General features: G+C 42.5%; 1 protein-coding gene across 1 annotated transcript in view; it reads left to right on the forward strand.

Annotated features, from left to right (window-relative positions):
- The window catches only part of SLC9A9 (solute carrier family 9 member A9), an 804,798-nt gene extending 798,003 nt beyond the window's left edge, over positions 1 to 6,795 (forward strand). Inside the window, exons 15-16 of the mRNA XM_044291747.1 lie at positions 3,797 to 3,902; positions 5,609 to 6,795. Coding sequence (XP_044147682.1) covers positions 3,797 to 3,902; positions 5,609 to 5,866 — 364 coding nt within the window. The 3' untranslated portion in view covers positions 5,867 to 6,795. The remainder of the gene's footprint in view (positions 1 to 3,796; positions 3,903 to 5,608) is intronic.
- The last annotated feature ends 8,483 nt before the right edge of the window (positions 6,796 to 15,278 follow it).

A 15,278-nucleotide genomic window follows, 5' to 3' on the forward strand; every position in this document is an offset into this window, starting at 1 on the left:
TACTGAGCCATGCCAGAAACTCAGGCTATATAGGCCAAGAAGCCACACCCACAGTCAGACACACCCAGTGACATCACACATACACTGGGAAGGGAGTTAACCCTTCCAGCACCACAGAAGGGAAAACACAAACTAAAAGGGGAAGTGCACACAATACATAAACACAAGTGCACACATACACACAGACACCTAACAGAGGTTGCTAGGTGCAACCGCATGCAACTGCAGCAAGCTGCTTAGCCACGCTCAGGCTGCTGCTGACACATACACATGAGACGACAGGTTGCCCGCGGCAACCACAAGTTAGGCCACACGCCAGCGGCCCTCATCTGTGGTTTAAACCCACACGAAACCGCAGGCAACCGCATGCGGTTAGAGAGTCCCGGTCATATCCATGGCCGTGACATTATTACAGTCTTAAAGGGCCGTTCATAAATCTGACTTGGCTAAAACTGACTTTAGCCATATGTGAAAGTGGAGTGAGCTGTCAGAGTCATGATAAATCTGGCCCACTATCTCTATCTATTTACTTTGGTCAGTCTTGTATATCTACTATCAATCCTATCTTGAGAGCGTCTGCAGTAGGTTCCCCTTGTGAATCACTCATGTGCTTTTTATTTTAAAAGACAAAATATTATCTCCCCCGACATGTTTTACCAGCTATGTGGCGTCTTCAGAGCTTAGAAGCATCTAACACGAGCGCTGAATTTCTCATGTCTTTAAGGAGGAAGAGAGCCCTCCTCCTTCTATGTTGTCCATATCGTGTCTCTATTGACGGCGATGCAGACCCTAACAGTGACAGATTGCTATGTCTCTGTTCTTATTAGAAGCGCCAGCATTTGTATTTTAGCCTATCAGCTTTCCTACCTTGCGCTTGGGTTAGAACTTAGAGGGAGACAGGATCCTTTCTGTTTTACAGCGCATGTATCAGGTCTTTGTTGTTTTTTCTTGTCTGTCTTGTCTGCTCACTGTGCATGTCTTTGAACTTAGTTCCAAAATTGATCGCTGTGTTCTTTCTCTAACACAGTGCGCATGTATCATGTCTCTATTAGTGTTAATCAAGCATCGTAGTGCTCGGGGGCTCAGACTGAACACATCGGGACGTTCGGGTGCTCGACCGAGCACCCAGGCACAATGGAAGTCAATGGAAGAACCCGAGCATTAAACCAGGTACCCCCTGCTCTGAAGAGGGGAGGGTGTCTGGTTCATAGGAAAATATCAGAAATTGATGGAAACACCACCGAAATGGTTCGGGAACAGCATGGGGAGGATGTCTGGATGCATCTTGGATTCCCAGGTCGCTGCTGGGAACGATGTTGTCCGAGTAGTACGCCACTTTTACAGACTAACAATAATGCGCACAAAGCCGAAGAAAAAAAATAGATTTTAGAGGAAAAATTGATAGGAAACATGTTTTCCTGTATATTTACTTGTATATAAAGTGCAAGTGCTGCCATAAATTACAAGAGGCACTCCGATACAACATGTATATAGGAGATGTGGCGTGTTACTGTATATAGCACCCGATGACGCGTTCCGGCCAGCCAACATGGCTGCTGGCATTACAGTGAGGGCAGTACTTACCTGCACAAAAAACATGCGGGGAGGAGACTCGAGCATTGCGCTCGAGCATATGCAGTACTCGATACATGTGCCGAGCATAGCGATGCTCGAGCCGAACTGATATTTGGCCGAGCATGCTCGCTCAACACTATTCTTTATCAGTTTTTCTTATCTATTCAGTGCGCATGTCCTATTTGTTCATTCCTGTGACATACTGTGCATATACTTAGACTTGTATCTTTTCAACCCTATATTCACTTTATTTTGATACTTAAAGGGAACCTGTCACCAGTTTTATGGTGTCCTAACTAAGGGCAACATAAATAAGTGACTGATTCGCTTAGCAAAATGCTGGGTCACTTTCTTTAATTGACCCAGTCAATCTGCCAACATCTTGTATTGAAAAGCTCCAGCTGATAATGATGAGTCATGAATATTCATGAGCTCCTGACTCCCCGCCCACCTGCTGCTGAATGATAGTTATTTTCCATATGAACCAGCAGCAGGTGGGCAGGGGAGTGGCTATAGCTCTGAATTAAATATACGCTGGACTCAATGACATCACGCCGGACTCCAATCAGCTCATTAGCATGCGGCATGCGGCATCTTTGTGTGTATACTATGAGGTAACCATCTGTCACACCAGTAAGTGAATACATCTAAGGTACTTTTTAGTAGTTAATGATTGTATATAATTAGTTAGATTAGATTAGAATCAAATATCCACATGACAGGTTCCCTTTAAGACATACATTTTTATTTTAGATGCTGGTGATGTTTTTTTGTTTTTTACCTTAGACGTTTATTATAAAAATATCCATAAAAATTATCATGAGGATAATTATAAACCTTATATTCACTCTTACTTATTTGATGTCAATAGTTCCTAAATGATCTACTGTCTTTTTATAAATATCTATATGTTCTACTAGTATCAATTAAGGGTATATGCTTCAAATATAGTGATCCCTTCAGTACAAAACAAAGAAAGAAAAAGGAAAACACAACACTAATGTGCTTTGAATATTTTATTGTCATTAAAAGGCTTATTGGAAAAATGAACACGTTTTCTTTTTAGCAAGACAATAGGCCATACACAGAATTAATGTAGCCTTAGGCTATTGAAATCTATATTTTGCAACTTATGCCATTCTGTATTGGAGGGCTTTATGCATGTGATATTTCTCTTAGGGTGCATTCACAGGCTGGATCTGCAAAAAATACAGACGACGCCAGTGTGACATCTGTGTTGCATCCGTTTTTTTTTGTTTTTTTTATGGACTTATTGTAACAATGCCTATTCTTGTCCACCGAAGCGTACATCTTTTTTAGGGAGCTGTGGAACTGATATATGGATGCAAATAGCACACGGTGTGCTGTCCGTATTTTTTGCGGACCCATTGAAATTAATGGCTTCGCATGCTAATCCACAAAAAATGTGGATCAGACGCGGAGCAGAAATATGGTTGAGTGAATGGGGCCTTATGCTGACTTCAATGAAAACGTGTCAAGAGAAGTTACATCTTATACCCTGCAGAGAACAATCTGATATATTTGTGATATGTAAAGCTCTCCTTGCCCTTGAGCCACTGATTGACAGATTTCTCCCTATTACTGCACACAGGGAGAAACCTGCCAAACCAAAGTGAGTGGGCCGGGGACCCTGAATATCAAGCTGTCAATTGGTAGTGAGTGGGCAGAGCGTCCTGTATGGCACGAATACATCGGACACTTCACTGGCGGTGCCGACTGTATACTGCAAGGAAGAAGATGTCAGTTCTCCAGAGCTGTAGCACATTAGCACCTCAGTGACAGGCCTCTTAAGCTGTCATGTCTGTCAGCCCTCACTGTTGTAGTACACAATGTCAGTTATGTACCAGACTTGTTATAGATGACACCATATATTCCATTTCTTGTTCATCAATGTATGACTTGTCAACCCATCTTTCATGCTCAGCATTTCAAGACACAAGAAGCAATGCACTGGGTATGACTACTGTATCAGAAAGGCACGCAGCATCTTGTCAGTGGTTGCCATATGAAGGCTGCAGTCCTTAACGTTCTTGAGAACATCAGGAATCCGAGCAAAATGGGTTCTACTGCTGTTAGAGAATACGTGCAAAGTATGGAATATGTTCGCTTTTCGTACTTTGCTAGAAATCTGTCCAGGGGTTGATGTATGCGCCGATTTGTCTGTTTTCATTATTGTTTCCAATCCTTAACCAATAAACAGATACCTCAAACCCATATTAACACACAGTGGTCCTCCTCTCACAAGCACATTGCCGCAGTGGTGCAGTCCTATCGCCAGAGTGCTGACCAGCCCCAGGGCCTACTCAGTAAGTCTTGATATGCTGATATACACTAAGGGCTTATTTTTTTGCGGGACAAGTTGTACTTTCTAATGGTGCCATTTACAGTTGCATATAATGTAGTGGGAAGCAGGGAAAAAAATCTAAATGTGGTGGAATTGGGAAAAAACGCAATTCTGACAGTTTTTTGTTAGTTTGTTTTTTGCACCATTCACTATGCAGTAAAATTGACCTGTCACCTTCATTATCACCATATTCTGCCCCCTATAACTTTTTTGTAGTTATGTGTATGGAGCTCTCTACTTTTCAGTGATACCATTTTGAAGTGTTTGTGACTTTTTGATCACTTCTTTTATAAAAAAATATTGGGGAGTTGAAGTGACAAAAAATGGCGAATTGGCAGTTTTTTTTCTCCCATTATGCCATTTGCCGTATGGCATTAATACTGTTATATTTTTAATTGTATGGGCATTTTCACACGCAGCGATGCCCATGATGTTTATTTTTTATTTTTATTGGTTAAGTATTTTTATTTTAGGGAAAGGGGAGTGATTTGAACTTTTATATTTTTTTAATATTTTAAAAAACTTTTTTTACTTATTATTTTTTTTAAAACTTTTTTTAAGTCACCCTGGGGCACTATAACAATACAGTGCTGTCACTTAGTGGCCTGTATTGGTATATTCTTCTAATAGCCTCTGAAGCCTGCTTGAGGATTGGGGCTATTAGTGTACTCTAACAGCTTCTCCGATCTCAGCCGGGGGAACGCCGTTACCAGAGCAGGAGCACGCAACTTCCGCTTCTGGACTGCTCAGATGTCGTGGTCACATTTGACCACGGCATCTGAGGGGGGAAAATTTAGGCAATCAGCCTTATGGCTGATCACATACATGTGCCGCAGGTGTCTGTTGTTTACATGGCGCCTGCTGCACATGCGAGTGGGCGCCATCTTTAAAGACACGACTTCCGCCTTGAAGGGGATACTATTATATATAAAGATATGAAAAGCAAGACTTGTTATTCCATATTAACATGTATGCCTGATTAAATTATATTTTTGGGGTCAGATAAACCCCTCCTTGCTTTATGACAGATATATCTGTCATGCACACAGGGTATGTATGGATCAGGCTCATAAATTGAGCCAAATCCATTCATAGCGGTGGACCGCTGTATAATACAGTGGGCTCCGACCGGAAATGAGTGAGATCAGAGAACTCCAATCCTGGTCATTTAACCCCTCATGCCACAGTCATTAGTGATGCAGCATCTGAGAGCTTAGACAGAAGAAGGGGGCTCCCTCTGTCCTCTAATTGGACCTCCCACAAGGAAATCAAAGGCTTCGATTGGTTGAGGCCTTTTGGAGGCTCCCAGTCTGCCATAGCAAACTGCCTGTTAAACTCTGCTTCAGGCAGGGGTTAATAGGTAGTGAAGAAAATTCCCATAGACTGCGATAGTATACTACGGAGCAGTCTATGCTAAGTGATTGAACAATTGCAGGTTCAAGTCCCTTAGGGGATCTAAAAATAAGAACAAATTGTCCTGAAAAAACCAAACCCTCGCGCATTAATGTAAATAGAAAAGTAAGGTGGGGAGGAAGAAAATGAGAGTGGAAAAAAATGAAAATTGGTCTGGTCTCAAAGGGGTAAATAATATTGGACTATGATAGTGCTAGCTGAATACTTGTAGTCAAAATGCCATCTTATTCTGACGTGTGTGAATTTCTTTTCTAGCAGGAAGAGCTGAAAGATGATGATATGGACTGCATTGTCAGCCATGATGAACTGACGTCATCCTACGAGGACACCCAACCGGCTACTACCCTTCCCCCTACTGCACAGCAGAGCAGAGATGAGCAACAGTCGGTACCGGCTGAGGGTACAGATAATGTACGGGATGGAGATCTTGGACTTGGGAGACATGAATTTTCATTTGACAGAGTATCATATCCCCCTCATCTCAGCCAGCCCGGGGGGCATGTAACCATGTAATTGTGCTTATAAATTCAGATCTTCCTGGAGATATAATACATATTATTCTGGATGAAGGAAGGGGTTTTATTTGGCTATGGATGAAGGAAGGGATTTTTATTTTTATTTCTTTTAACATGTTGCATGGACAAAGAGCCAGCCATTTTGTCCTAAAATGTAACATGCCAGTTTACTAGGAATCAGTATACCTCAGTTAGGTGGGTTATTAGGGTATGCTATAGTGATAGTATGGGGTCTCTATAAAAGGGTGGGAGTTTGGGTGCCGAGACTTCAAGGATCGCTAGAACAAACTGCAGTGTTCTGACTAGGGGCGCGTAAATATTAAAAGGAGCATGGAATCATCGCCCGCTCCCAGGTTACAAATAGCTAGTTAACATGAGCCAGGAATGGGGGAAAGATTAGCGGGTGTACTCCCGACCGGCACACTGGCAGGGAGCACCTCCTGTGACTCTTCTTCGTGTTCCCAGCTTGCCGCAGTGATTGTAACCAGGGGGCCTGTCAGGAGTTTATGCTGTCCATTGTTTGGGTAGCACAAAACTGATGACAGGTTCCCTTAAAATCTTTAATTTCTACTTAGTGAACACAATGCAATTGCCTCAGCCTGTAGTCTAATTTATATATATCTAAAGTGCACTTTTATTCCAAGACTATGCACAATTTATATTCGTAATCATTATTCTGTCCGCACTATTGTCAGATTTATAATACAGTATATAATGTTTCAGAGTTTATACTCAATGTTGTGAAACCCCAATCACTTGTATTGATACATATATTAAGTCATTTAACTATAACCCCTAGAATATAGATAGAATATATATGTAATACGTATTGAGAATTATTATTATTATTATTATTATTGTACCTTAAAGGGGTTGTCTCACTTCAGCAAGTGGCATTAATCATGTAGACAAAGTGAATACAAGGCACTTACTAATGTATTGTGATTGTCCATATTGCTTCCTTTACTGGTTTGATTCATTTTCCCATCACATTATACATTTCTTGTTTCCATGGTTATGACCACCCTGCAATCCAGTGCTTGCACACTATAGTAAAAAGCACTGGCTTCTCTGGTGGTCAGGACCGTGGGAGTGCACGTATGCTGGCGCATTTTCATGTAGTACGCAAGCACGACCACCACTGCTAGATTGAAGAGCGGTCGTAACCATGGAAACGAGCAGTGTATAATGTGATGGAAAAATGAATCAAGCCAGCAAAGGAAGCAACATGGACAATCACAATGCATTAGTAAGTGCATTGTATTAACTTTCTCTACAAGATAAATCTAAATTGCTAAAGTAAGACAACCCGTTTTTACTTGAAATACCCATGTTATATGAATGTCAACAGTATATAAAAAGTATAAATGCAAGGTTCTGTTCACATCTGCAGTAGCCATCATATTTGACAGGATACTGTAAGTAGAGCTGGCCATCTTGGCAGAACCCAATAGAGCCGTTTAGTCATTGTGGTCTATTTGGCACCATTGCTGTAGGTTGTAGTAAGAGATGAGCGAATTTCATATTTTGAAATTCGTTCACGCTTTGTTTGCTGGTAAAAGGTGAATTGCGTTATGGATTCCGTTACCACGGACCATAACGCAATTCTATGACGGAATACATAACGGAATGCCTTTAGAGGCATTCCGTTATTCATTCCGTCTTAATAGAAGTCTATGGGCTGCAAAATGGAGTTGTTCAGTTTCCGTTATGCAGGGGAGTCCTCTCCTGCATAACGGAAACGGGACGGATCCGTATTGCAGCCCATAGACCTCTATTATGATGGAATGAATGACGGAATGCCTCTAAAGGCATTCCGTTATGTATTCCGTCATAGAATTGCGTTATGGTCCGTGGTAATGGAATCCATAATGCAATTCACCTTTTACCAGTAAAACGAATCGCAAACTAATTTCATAAACGGAAATTCCCTCATCTCTAGTTGTAGTGATTTAATCATTTACAAATGAAAGCGCAAATGTGAACAGATATTTATAAACTTAGGAAAATCTATAGGAAAAGAGTTTTATTGTCATACGTTTTGTGGTGATAATAAAACGTGTTTTCAGATTTACTTGAAATAAACATAGATTGGAGTAGCTGTTCCTAAGAATGTTTAATAGCTTGCAGAATATTAAAATAAAATTGCAGTAGTAACATATGGTGTCAAAGGGAAGGGCTTAAAGGCGTTATACCATGATTGATATAAAAACTAAATATCTGACATCACACAGTACATGACAACCTAGAACCAGCCCTGCACCTCACATGGTCCAGAGATCTCCACATTCATTGCTCCAATTGCTCTGCTAGGTTATGCTTTCTCTTCAGCCTAGCAGCTCAAGGGGCAGGTCCTTTCTGCTAACTGCCCCAGCTTCTAACAGAACATATGGCTGGTGGCAGTAGATTTAAACTGAGCATGTTCGACTAGCTTTGTGAGATGGACAAAAAATAAGGAACATTACAAACAGCAGGAGGCGCTATACAGATACATTTTATTAAATAGCTCAGTGGCTATACTGAATTTTTAATTACATGCAATTACAAAAGTATTCAGATCCAGGTGCTGGTTTGAAAAATGTAGGATATGCTTTGTGACACAACTCCTTTAAAGGGATTGTCTCTCTTTAGCAAATGACATTTATCATGTAGAGAAAGTGAATGCAAGGCACTTACTCATTTACTGTGATTATCCATAGTGTCTCCTTTGCTGGCTTGATTCATTTACCATCACATTATACATGGCTCGTATCCAGAGGTAATGACCACCCTTCAATCCATCAGCGTTGGCTGTGCTTGCACATCATAGGTAAAAGCAGCAGACTCTCTGGTTGCCACATGTGCAGCAGCTCCCGTCCTGGCCATCTTGTATCTGCTGCAGGGTGGTCGTAGCCTCAGGATACGAGCAGTATATAATGTCATGGAAAAATGAATCAAACCAGCAAAGGAAGCAATATGGACAATCACAATACATTAGTAAGTGCCTTGTATTGACTTTGTCTACATAATAAATGCTACAGTATTTGGTGATATCAGACAACCCCTTTAAATGTCCCGTGATATATTGGCAACTATCCATTGGGGTGGATAAAACGGTTCTCATGCATAAAACAATTGTAAAAAGAGGCCAGCGTTGCCTTCAGCAACCAATCAGATCATATACTTTATTGTAGACCATGGGATTTGTTTTCTTTATGGTGATCTTGTATAATCTAAAATTCTGCGTTTTCTAGGCCAAACATTCGGTAAGGACAAAATGTTGACACGGCATCACTGCTTCCATATTTACCACATCCATGACAGATATGACAGTTCCTGTTTAATCCACCATGATCTTTTATGATCCATTAGGATTTATTTTTGACTTCACTGGTTGTGACATGTTTCCATCAGGTGTCTTTTTCAGTTGGAGGGAATTTTGCAGCATGCTAGGCTATTCTGACCATTAAGAAGTAATAGAAAGGTGATGGACTCATTTTAAGTCATTGGGGTAGAAGATCAATTTAATAATAAAAAGGGATATTTGGATTAAGAAAAGATAATTACATGACCATTATATCGTTTTATATACTGGAATTTTATAATATTTTGTTTAATTATAGTGTCTGTTTTCTTTTTTTTATTGTCTCTCTCGGAGTTGCCCTTTCTCTTTGTGGGTTTGTAGGTTGGTGAGTTGTTTGATTGGGTTTTATGGGTCGTTTTATTCATCTTTTTTTTATTTATTATTTTTGAAAATGAATAAATTTAATATGAAAAAAAAGTCATTAGGGAAGAAAAAAATGAATTCTAATGGACTGTAACAGATTCAGCAAATGGTTCATAATGAGTCATAGTGGATCCATCATAAAACTGTCTCAGATCCTGTAGCAGTGTGAACAATGCCTTATATACCCCTGTACGGAGCATTGTAACAAAAACGCACTATACAAAGTCATCCTAACTAATAACATTTGACTATATGATTATATATACAACTTTATTGTAGCTTCCAAGATAAAAGTAATGGATTATGTGTTGTATATCGGGTATGCAGTGATAGCCAGTCCCCTCTGAAGTCTGGTCCATACACCTTGGGTATTTCTTCAGTTCACTTTGATTTAGGCCTCATGCACACAGTTTTTTTTCATGGTCCGCAAAAACGGGGTCCGTGGGTCCGTGATCCGTGACCGTTTTTTGTCCGTGGGTCTTCCTTGATTTTTGGAGGATCCACGGACATGAAAAAAAAGTCGTTTTGGTGTCCGCCTGGCCGTGCGGAGCCAAACGGATCCGTCCTGAATTACAATGCAAGTCAATGGGGACGGATCCGTTTGATGTTGACACAATATGGTGCCATTTCAAACGGATCCGTCCCCATTGACTTTCAATGTAAAGTCTGGAGTTCTTTTATACCATCGGATTGGAGTTTTCTCCAATCCGATGGTATATTTTAACTTGAAGCGTCCCCATCACCATGGGAACGCCTCTATGTTAGAATATACTGTCGGATATGAGCTACTTCGTGAACCTCAGATCCGACAGTATATTCTAACACAGAGGCGTTCCCATGGTGATGGGGACGCTTCAGGTTAGAATACACTACAAACTTTGTACAAGACTGCCCCCTGCTGCCTGGCAGCACCCGATCTCTTACAGGGGGATATGATAGCACAATTAACCCCTTCAGGTGCGGCACCTAAAGGGGTTAATTGTACTATCATATTCCCCTGTAAGAGATCAGGGCTGCCAGGCAGCAGGGGGCAGACCCCCCCCCCTCCCCAGTTTGAATATCGTTGGTGGCACAGTGTGCGCCCCCCATCGGGCCCCCCCTTCCTCTCTCTAATGTTAGAAATCGTTGGTGGCACAGTGTGCGCCCACCATCGCCCCCCCTCCCTCCCTCTATTGTATTAAATCGTTGGTGGCACAGTGTGCCAACCACCATCGGCCCCCCCTCCCTCTATAGCAGTAACAACATTGGTGGCAGTGTGCGGCCTCCCATCCCCCCCCCATCATTGGTGGCAGCGGAGTTCCGATCGGAGTCCCAGTTTAATCGCTGGGGCTCTGATCGGTAACCATGGCAACCAGGACGCTACTGCAGTCCTGGTTGCCATGGTTACTTAGCAATAGTACAACAGTAGAAGATTCATACTTACCTGCTTGCTGCTGCGATGTCTGTGAACGGCCGGGAGCTCCTCCTACTGGTAAGTGAAAGGTCTGTGCGGCGCATTGCTAAAGAACTGTCACTTACCAGTAGGAGGAGCTCCCGGCCGGTCACATACAGCGCAGCAGCAAGCAGGTAAGTATGAATCTTATACTGTTGTACTATTGCTAAGTAACCATGGCAACCAGGACTGCAGTAGCGTCCTGGTTGCCATGGTTACCGATCGGCGCCCCAGCGATTAAACTGGGACTCCGATCGGAACTCCGCTGCCACCAATGATGGGGGGGGGAAATGGGAGGCCGCACACTGCCACCAATGTTGTTACTGCTATAGAGGGAGGGGGGCCGATGGTGGTTGGCACACTGTTCCACCAACGATTTATTACAATAGAGGGAGGGAGGGCGTGGCGATGGTGGGGGCACACTGTGCCACCGACGATTTATTACAATAGAGGGAGGGAGGGGGGGGCGGCGATGGTGGGCGCACACTGTGCCACCAACGATTTCTAACATTAGAGGGAGGAAGGGGGGGGGGCCCGATGGGGGGCGCACACTGTGCCACCAACGATATTCAAACTGGGGAGGGGGGGGGGTCTGCCCCCTGCTGCCTGGCAGCCCTGATCTCTTACAGGGGAATATGATAGTACAATTAATCCCTTTAGGTGCCGCACCTGAAGGGGTTAATTGTGCTATCATATCCCCCTGTAAGAGATCGGGTGCTGCCAGGCAGCAGGGGGCAGTCTTGTACAAAGTTTGCAGTGTATTCTAACTAGAAGCGTCCCCATCACCATGGGAACGCTTCTGTGTTAGAATATACTGTCGGATATGAGTTTTCACGAAGTGAAAACTTAGATCAGAAAAAGCTTTTATGCAGACGGATCTTCGGATCCGTCTGTATGAAAGCAACCTACGGCCACGGATCACGGACACGGATGCCAATCTTGTGTGCATCCGTGTTCTTTCACGGACCCATTGACTTGAATAGGTCCGTGAACCGTTGTCCATCAAAAAAATAGTACAGGTCATATTTTTTTGACGGACAGGATACACGGATCACGGCCTCGGCTGCAAAACGGTGCATTTTCAGATTTTTCCACGGACCCATTGAAAGTCAATGGGTCCGCGAAAAAAAACGGAAAACGGCACAACGGCCACGGATGCACACAACGGTCGTGTGCATGAGGCCTCATTGTGCATGGCAGAGACACAGTGACCAAATACAGTTTTGTACAATGAGGTGTACTTCTTCTTAGCCCTTCATGCTTGGTTTTCCTGATGCACAAATGTAAACTTTTTTCAGAGTGAATAAGGCTACGTTCACATCTCCGTTGTATACTCTGGTAGTCTGTCCTGGCAGAGGAACAGACTACCAGAGAACGCCGTATCCAACATAGCTGCCGGGCACCACCGCATCCCCATTCCCCAGAAAGCCGTTATTTATGCAGGATACCTGCCGGATCCCCATAGAATTCCATTATAGTCAATAGGGATCAAGTGGTACCCGGTGGTGTCCCGCTATGCTCAGTACTGTGTACTCCCGTTCCTCGGGTGGAACAGACTACCATAGTGCACATTGGAGATGTGCATGTAGATCAAGTAGAAAAGAAGGGGCTATTGTATTATACAGTTACAGAACATTATATAATTGTAATAGGATTGTTTTATGGATTACTGTATCCAGCTACTTTAAAGTTGGGATCATAGTTTTTCTATTTTTCCTGCCAACTCACTTGTCATATGTGTCTAAGTATCAAAGCCAATGTGGGGGGAGAAGAAAACAGACTGCGGGAACTTTTTGTAAGAACATTGTTGGCAGCAAGTGGCTTTGAGTTGGCAGTAAATTATGGTTCTGCTCAATAAGGTCATATTTGTCAGATATGCCAACAGTTTAGTAACTATCAATCTACTAACACAGTATGATGAAAATCCCTTCATGTAAACATGCGGGAGAACAAAAGCAAAACTTTAGCTTAATGAGATACTGTATAATATATCTGCAACTATGTGAAGATTTGTATTTGGTTTCTGTGGCCACCGAGGGAGCACATTTAGGAACTTTATCTTAAAGTGTTCACCCTTATGTTTTCCCTTAGTCCTCTGCAGATATTTGCTTTGCAGACCCTCATCTGTAGCATTACCTGGAGATCTGGACTATAATTCTGAGGACCTTTGCTTATAATGTTCTGCCACTGTAAGTCTTACAGACCCTTGATGGGCATAACTAATATAGGACGCCATACCATGTGCTCTAAAAAGAGTAGAATTGCCTCATCTTTCAAATTAGGTAATCGTCATCAATACCCAATTGCTGAGGGTCCAACTCCCCCCCCCCCCCCGATCAGCTGTTTTAAAAGCGAGTGCTGTGATGAGCACTGCAGCCTCTTCCTAGACCAGTGACATTACATCCATCTGTCACATGGCCAATGTGCAGCCCAATCCCATGCCATTGAATGTGCCTGGTGCAGTAGCAAGCACAACCACTATACAATGAACAGCTCTGTGTCTAGTATGCATTGAGCAGGCTGCAACGCTCCCCAGAGCTCTGTGGCCTCCTCAAACAGCTGATTGGTGGCTGTGCTGTGAGTTGGACCTCCACCGATCAAATACTGTATTAGTGACCTATTCTACTCCCAGAAAACCCCTTTAACTATGTTTTTGCATATTGCACTGCTCTTACCTGTCTTCAGATACCAATTGGAAATGGCGAAAATATATGTTTACAAAGACAAATGCATCGCAGTAGGGTGAAGCATCTTAAGGTGGCCATATAATGTAGAAAGCTGTTATCCAAACTCTCATCCAACCAACAGCCATTCCTCCCACAAACCGATCTCGTGTGTGTTCTTAATAGAGAAAGAGGAATAAGCCACCGCCCTTATCTCCTTTGAGAACAAAAGAATTGGGCAGATTCATATCTATCAGCCTGACCCTTCTTTAATCCCTGCATGTGATGTCAAGTGAGACACCCCCATACACATGAGATGGTTGGCCAGTCATGTTGGCAGGTTTAATGTCTATCTAATTGTACGGCCATCTTTGGACAACTAGAAGGTTCTCGTCCCTCTTCAATGCTGTTTGTCTGTCTTGACTGTTTCTGACAATCTGTCAACATTACAGTTCATGGGATTTGCCGGGATCACAATATCCTTAGAATAGGCCTTGAATACCATATCGGTGGGGGCCCGCAGTTTGATGAGGCCAGCCGAGCACTGCCTCCTCATTACTGTTTACTTGGTGGCAGCTGTGTGCGGTACTGCAGTGTTGTCCCATTCACATTGATTGATTGAAATGGTTAGGAACCTTTTTCAAAGTCTCCACATGGGATGAATCTTTATGCAACTTCTGAATTTCAGTATCAATTATTTCACCAACATTTCAATGCCAGCTGTGCTGCTATAAATGTATGAATATCCCAGAATGTGATATGTTGCACTAAATGTATAGTGCCTTCTATCTGAAACACTCTATTATACTCAAGACAATAATTATACAGCCACATCCTGCTACAGCCACCTTTTAGCCTTCTGACTGAAAAATGATCTGTATGTCCTCAAAGACAGAAATAGAAGATATAATTATTACCTACACACAAATACTCTTTAATGCAGGCCTCCAGCCAAACATGCATATCTTACAGTGCTCTTCTCCATACTTGTATTGTTGCATTAGAAAGTGTATATAAAACGTTAAGGGGTTGTTTGGTTTCGGATAAAATCTAGAGGGTTGCCTGGTTTCATCCTTTTAATGGGTTTTCCCAAAAACAACATTTATCTCCTATCCAAAGAGTAGGTGATAAATGTATGATCACTGTGGTTTGACCGCTTGGACCCCACCGATTGTGAGAACAGGGTTCTCTAAGGCCCCTGTGTAAATGAAGTGATAGCGCACATGCATGACCAACTCTCCGTTCACTTCTATGGGATTACCGGAGATAGGCAAGTGTTGTACTTGGCAGTCCCATAGAAGTTATTAGAGTGGTGGTCTTGTGGTGTCAGACCTCAGCAATCTTACATTTGTTGTATCCTGAGGGTAGATGATAGATGTTGTTTATTGGAAAACCCCTTTAAAGATCACTTTGTCAACAGAGTCATCTTATAATGGGATTGATCATGATTAAAATTATGAAAATTTGGTTGCAGTTTCCCAAGAAAAAATAATTTTATTGTTTATGCAGATGAAGACTTCAGTGCACCGTTGGGTGGGACCTAGACACTCAGTGCTCCTTAGCTGTCCAGTGCTGACCACTAACAAGCCGTAGGGGGTCATTTATTAAT

This window comes from Bufo gargarizans, chromosome 4, assembly GCF_014858855.1.
Source record: "Bufo gargarizans isolate SCDJY-AF-19 chromosome 4, ASM1485885v1, whole genome shotgun sequence".
Taxonomy (NCBI): domain Eukaryota; kingdom Metazoa; phylum Chordata; class Amphibia; order Anura; family Bufonidae; genus Bufo; species Bufo gargarizans.